General features: G+C 29.7%; 1 protein-coding gene across 1 annotated transcript in view; it reads right to left on the bottom strand.

Annotated features, from left to right (window-relative positions):
• The window catches only part of LOC123271029 (hemicentin-1-like), a 13,716-nt gene extending 8,816 nt beyond the window's left edge, over positions 1 to 4,900 (bottom strand). The window contains exons 1-8 of the mRNA XM_044737259.1: positions 4,872 to 4,900; positions 4,690 to 4,814; positions 3,684 to 3,897; positions 3,488 to 3,615; positions 2,396 to 2,566; positions 2,184 to 2,321; positions 1,007 to 1,172; positions 804 to 921 (exon numbers count right to left, since the gene is read on the bottom strand). Of these exons, the coding sequence (XP_044593194.1) occupies positions 804 to 921; positions 1,007 to 1,172; positions 2,184 to 2,321; positions 2,396 to 2,566; positions 3,488 to 3,583 (689 nt within the window). The 5' untranslated portion in view covers positions 3,584 to 3,615; positions 3,684 to 3,897; positions 4,690 to 4,814; positions 4,872 to 4,900. The remainder of the gene's footprint in view (positions 1 to 803; positions 922 to 1,006; positions 1,173 to 2,183; positions 2,322 to 2,395; positions 2,567 to 3,487; positions 3,616 to 3,683; positions 3,898 to 4,689; positions 4,815 to 4,871) is intronic.
• Between the last annotated feature and the right edge of the window lie 1,495 nt (positions 4,901 to 6,395).

Raw genomic sequence — 6,395 nt, forward strand, 5'->3', positions numbered from 1 at the left:
ACGTGGTTTTTTGAATAACTTTTAAACGGCTTCATCGATCAATTCCAAAAACTAATCCGCCTTTAAGCTTGAAAAACGACGTCGATCACCGCTAATCCGGTCAAAATCGGTTGATTCGTTCGAGAGATAGCGTGAACGAAAGAAAACCGAAAAAAATCGAAAAAAGTGTTTTTTCGGAATTACTCCGAAATTTTTCGTTCTATCAATTTAAACTTAGATTATTCATGAACCTTAAGAAACTGCGTCGAATGCCACCAACCGCGTGAAAATCGGTTGATTCATTCAAAAGTTATTGCGATTTTAAAATTCAAAAAATAGTGTTTTATCAAACTTCTATCAAATTTTTAAGCTCAAAAGCATACAAAAGCTATTTATTGAGCACGGAGAGCTCAAAATAACACAAAAATTGTATTTATGAGCTCGAATAGCTCAAAAACGTCTTAAGTGCAATTTCAAGCGTTTAGGTATAGAGTTGGCGGGAAGTTGCAGGGATGTCCTTCAGGGTCAACCGTTTTCCTAATTTTTTTTTACTAAAATGAGTAAGGTAAAAGACCCATTTACTGACACTGTCTTAGTTGTTTGACTCTTGCAATTTTATTCCAATTAAAAAATTCAAATGTTCTCAAAAAACGAATTATCATAAAATTTATAATTCACAAATTATAATTTTTAATTTATTGGAGTTGACTTTTTTTTTAATTAAAATAAAATTGCAAATATCAATGACTGGGTCTTTTAGATTAATTAAATATGATTTTAAAAAACAATAAAATGTTAAATGGATTAAGAATAAATATTGTTACCATTTAAATTTTGGCAAAGGATATGCTGTAATATTTAATGTCCACTTGATACATTGGCCAAATTCTTTTTTATATTTATTAACCGAGCTTTCCATTAATATTTCTAGGCGGCTTTCGGCTTAAATATCGATAATTTTTCAAATTTAAAAAAATAATATGAAAATTTGGATAACCGTTATTATTACTGTCGAATAATTACTTACTGTGAACTTGAAGATCAACCTTTGCATTTTTTATAGTGTCAAATCCGTAAAACTCACATTTATACTCACCAAAATTGTTGATTGTTACATTTTTTATTGACAGTTGACTTACATGGACGTTTAAATTTCCATCAAAATAAGAAATAAATTTTCTCATGTAATTTTTCTATATTTAAAAAAACTGGATTTTATTCGGAAAAATAAGTGTATTAAAAGAAGCGAGTAATATTATGTAGGATTCTGTTTCAAATAAGTAGCCTGATCGACGGTAAGTAAGGTTTCTTGTTTAGATTTTTTGAAACATACCCTGATAGCCACCTTACCTGAAACTTGCTGTCAATCTACGACCGCAATTTGAAGTAAACTTGACGAAAAGAGTTGGCAAAGCAAGCAGATTCACTTATGTTACCTATATAATTTACTCTGCAAATAGACGTCAAGTCTTGCTGTACAAATATTTCAGTCAAATTCTAGTAAAATTGAAAGGAAATTTAACTAAAAGTTTGATTGTTAACTTGTATTCAAGTTGCGACCGTAGATTTTCGTCAATTTGCTTACAACTGTTATTTAATGAAGAATTACCGCCAACTTGATGTTAAGTTAACCGAACTGCTGGAAGTCAAGTACTTTCTAAGTAAGCGCTGGCTATCAGGGTAATTGATGATGAAGAAACTTTCAAATATTATTCTTTTGAACTTTAAATTTATAAAGTAAGGTAAACGCCCCAATAGATGATCATGTACCAGTATATGATCACTCCATGTATTTGTATACCTATATTTGTGAATATAGATATACAAATACATGGAGTGATCATATACTGGTACGTGATCATCTATTGGGGCTTTTACCTTACGAATAATTCAAAAAGAAATAAATTTTTAGAATCACCCGGGTAAAAAAGATTATGTGCAATTATATATAATTATTAATAATTCATATATAATTATATATGATTCATATATAATTAAATATGATTCATGTATAATTATTCAGAGTTATATAATTGTATATAATTCTGGATATATTTTTTCCTTAATTTTGTATATTTATTTATAATTATGCAGAATTATGTATAATCATATATATAGTTATATATCGTTTTATATAATAGTTGTATCGATATGTGATAGTTAATCATCTGTAGATAATTACCATATAAAATTGTGATAAATACCTGTAATGGCGTTATCCAGCGAAATGTATCATATGAGTAAGATTTTTCCGTGCGAATAGTACAATTCATTGAAAAATCCTCAGCAACAGTGATTTGTTGCAGAGGTCGAGAAGAAATTTCCAACGAATTTTCCGAAGTTTCGTCTGAAAAAAACCGTGAAGATTTTATTTAATAATTTATAAGCTAAATTTATGAAGATACATTTTTTATAAATAACCTTTAACCCTCAAGTTTATCAAAACAAAGTTTGTCTTATGTGGTGGAGGAACGTCGCATAGATATTTTCTCTCGTCATTAATGTTGACATTGTGCAATGTAAATCCTTTTTTTCGATGATAGGATAATTTTTCGCTTACAGGCATGATTACTGTGCGTCTATATCTCTGAAAAAAAAAAAAAAAAAAAATTGGTTGTCTGTAAAGTTGGTTTACGGACTATAGTTTTACGTGATAACGTCATGAAAAAACATTGATGAAAAATTGCCTACTTTTATGAATTAAATTGAATTATTATCACTGAATTATCATTATTTTGTATTTAAAAATTAAAAAATTTTGAATATTTAAAAATTATTTTAACAAAAAAAAAGGACTTGTTGATACATTGTTAATCAAAAATTGATACAATAATTTGATAATTGATATGATTATTTCTATTTATAATTAATATTAATTATTTTATTAATTTATTATTTTTTATTATTATTTTATTATTAATTATTTTAATAATTTATCGTTCATAATTATTATTAATTTATTTATTTATAATTGATATTATTTATTAACAATTATTAATATTATCAACAATAATAATCTGATATAATGGGTATAATTTGTTTAAACATAATCACGAACAATTAGTTATAGAACAATATTCTGACTGCTAGCTCTGACATCACGCGAGAAGAGAGATATATGTGTCACAAGCCAACGCTTGGGCCTCTCTATCGTTTGTTTGATCGTGCCTCTCTATCGCTTGTTGCGCGCTCTCACTTGCACGCACAGGCTCAGGCGGAACGCTCAGGAGGAACGCTCAAGCGGAACGCTCAGGAGGAACGCTTAAGCGGAATGCGACACTTTTTCGTGAGCGCTGTCGGTGTTCATCAATTTGTAAGACGTTATCCCGTCAAAAACAAATTATCGCAATGAAAAATAAATCTTTTTAATCATTTAATAATTTGAGTAAATTTTTAATTTAACTATTAAATATTAATGTAAGATGCTGCGTAAAATTTATATAAAATGTTTATAAGAGCTTAAGCTCATTGGAAAAAAAATTTATCATGGAATAAATCATATACTTACTCTTTCTAAATAAGAGAGAGTTACGTTGTAATCTGGAGAGGTTGGGTAGCACGGAAAATTTACATCGCTTCCAACTGGACTTTTGATGTGATACATTTGAGAAGTAGAAGTGAGTGATTTTTTTTTAGCTGAAATTAAAATTATAAATATATTTTATATAACAAACCATACACTTAATAAGGTAGTTTTTTGTTACATTTTACGTAAACGTAAACCCAGTGTATGTCAATTTCATTGTAAGAGTAGGGCGTCACCAAAATGTTACGTAAATTCAGCTTTCGTTGATTTTTGCTTGCTTCAATCCATCCATACCATCCAGTGTCTCCAAAAACGGTATTAGATCTTTTCAATATAAATTTTGATGAGTTTAACGCAGTTTCTACTATAAATTCCACTGGTGATGTAACAATCTATTAAAATATTAATTTTAAGCTTCCGTAATATTTTAGAAATAAAAATTAATCACTTTAAAAATATTACGTTGAATTTTTAAATAGAATAAGATACGGGTGGGTAATAAGGCCTAGCTACAAAAGATTTTGAAAAAAATCGAAAATATTGCATTTATTTATTGAAATGTATCATTAATCTTTATTTTAATATATTAGCCATTCAACATAATGAAGTAATGGTAATTTTCACCATAAACAATCACAAAATTGAACTTTTTCAATATCCTTACGAATACGTCTTATTTTACTACGGTAGGGTAATAAGGCCTACGGGTTAAACATACTGGAAATAGTTATACTATACTTAATAAAATTGGTGTAAGAAATCTATCATCACTTAAATTTAGCGACAATACTTTTTAAGATGTTGATAAAAATTAGAACAATGATTTTAAATTGCTTATCATTTACTCAAACCGTTTTTTAGGAATTCTTTTTTGCTACTTTAGCATATCGACGGTACTTTGGTAAAACCTCGTATCTCTCATTTAAAATACGTAGAAGATACGAGGTTTTACCAAAGTACCGTCGATATGACGGATGATGAAATATAGAAGACAGGAAATATGGTATCGAGATTCAATAAACTTGTCGCGACATTTTTATGCTAGATGCTTCTACTAGAGTAGCCTTTAGCGGAAGCGGTTGTTTTAAATATCATTTCTGTCACTTGAGCCTTATTATCCAACAGGCCTTATTACCCGCGGGTACCTTAGTTAACTAGAAGTTTTTAGCTTAAAATAAACTTACTTGATCTTTGATCGTTTTTGGATAGAAAAAATCAATATCTTCTGAAGCTGTAAAATTTATTTTCAATGTTTTTCCTTCTTCAATGTAAATTTCTTCTTGCGGGATAGTTAGCTCTGAAAAACAGACTAACAAAGAGGAAAATTTTCAAATTCATCAAATTTAATTTTATGAAAAATACTCACACCAAATATTTATAAAAATTAAAGTGAAATATTTTAAATACATCATTATTTAATAACTTGAAAAATACATAGTATTATTTTTGACTTTAGTCAACAATAAAACCCGATGGACTAGATACTAAAATAAAAATTGGACGTTATTAATGACTTTGATAACCGAATATACTTTGAAGTATTTAAGCCGCTGGGTATAGATTGTTTGAAAAAAAATTTATAAATGGAAATATTATTTACATTTTATCACGCATTACGGCTTAAGTGGTATATTCAAATAAGCATTACGAATTGTACGGTTTATTTATGACTTTATGAATTTTTAAAATTTGATTTAATTTAATTTTTTTAATTTTTCAAAATTTTTAATTTTTTAGCATATGAAAACATCAATTTCCCGACTAGAATTTTAGTGAGGCATGCCGAAAAATCAGTTCGGGGCGAAGTTGGCTTTCCGAACTTAGGCTAGCCGAATTCGGATCTTATTTATTTTAAATTAGGCAAGCCGAACATTTGTATGCCAAAAGAATTCCACATTCGATGTAATCTCGTAATAGTTTGGCACTGCCTAAGTTCGGCATATCATGGATTGCCTAATTAGTACGAAATAGCGGTAACCAAAGGTTTACCGAAGTTTGGTTCACCAACCTCGGGCTTACTTAGGCAAACCTGTGGCAATACCTAAGTTCGGCTTGTCACGGATTGCCTAATTAGTACGAAATAATGGTAACCAAAGGCTTACCGAAGTTTGGTTCACCAAGTTCGGGCTTACTTAGGCAAACCTGTGGAAATGCCTAAGTTCGGTATGTCATGGATTGCCAAACTGTTATGAAATAACGGTAACCAAGGTTTACCAAAACTTGGCATACCACGATCGAACTTTTTTAGGCAAAACTGTGGAAATGCCTAAGTTCGGTATGTCATGGATTGCCAAACTGTTATGAAATAACGCTAACCAAAAGCTTACCGAACAGTAACTAAAGGTATTCTGAAGCTTGGTCTATTCAAATCGAACTTGACTAGGTAAGTCCGCGGCAAATCCTCACTTAGGTATAATGTCAGCATTCCTAACTCGACCGTTGCAACGGTAACCGAATGCTTGCCGAAGTGTCGGGCTTATAAGTATCTTGAGGCAAGAGGTCGCCCGAGTCAAAATTAAAAAAATGATTTGAGCCTCTTGAGCCTCTTTTCTTTTATTGTTGGGTTTGCATGGAAATTTAAAACTGTATTTTCACCCTCATCGGCCTAAAAATAGGCCGTTGAGGTCGAAATCACAGTTTAAAACTGTATTTTGAGCCTAAAGAGCCTACCTCGAGGGTCTGTAGGTTGTTTCCATCTATTTATTTTTTATAACATATAATATTTTTATAATAGCAAAAATTTTATAATTAAAAAACTGGACTTAGAAAATTTTTAACTTTTATCGTTGCAAAAAATTTTTTAAGTGTAGAGTTGAAATAAAAATTATGACTATTGTAATTAATGTTGCAACAATTGATCAATAATCCATGAAATATACGGACGGTAATA

The sequence above is a fragment of the Cotesia glomerata genome, linkage group LG8, assembly GCF_020080835.1.
Source record: "Cotesia glomerata isolate CgM1 linkage group LG8, MPM_Cglom_v2.3, whole genome shotgun sequence".
NCBI classification, from domain to species: domain Eukaryota; kingdom Metazoa; phylum Arthropoda; class Insecta; order Hymenoptera; family Braconidae; genus Cotesia; species Cotesia glomerata.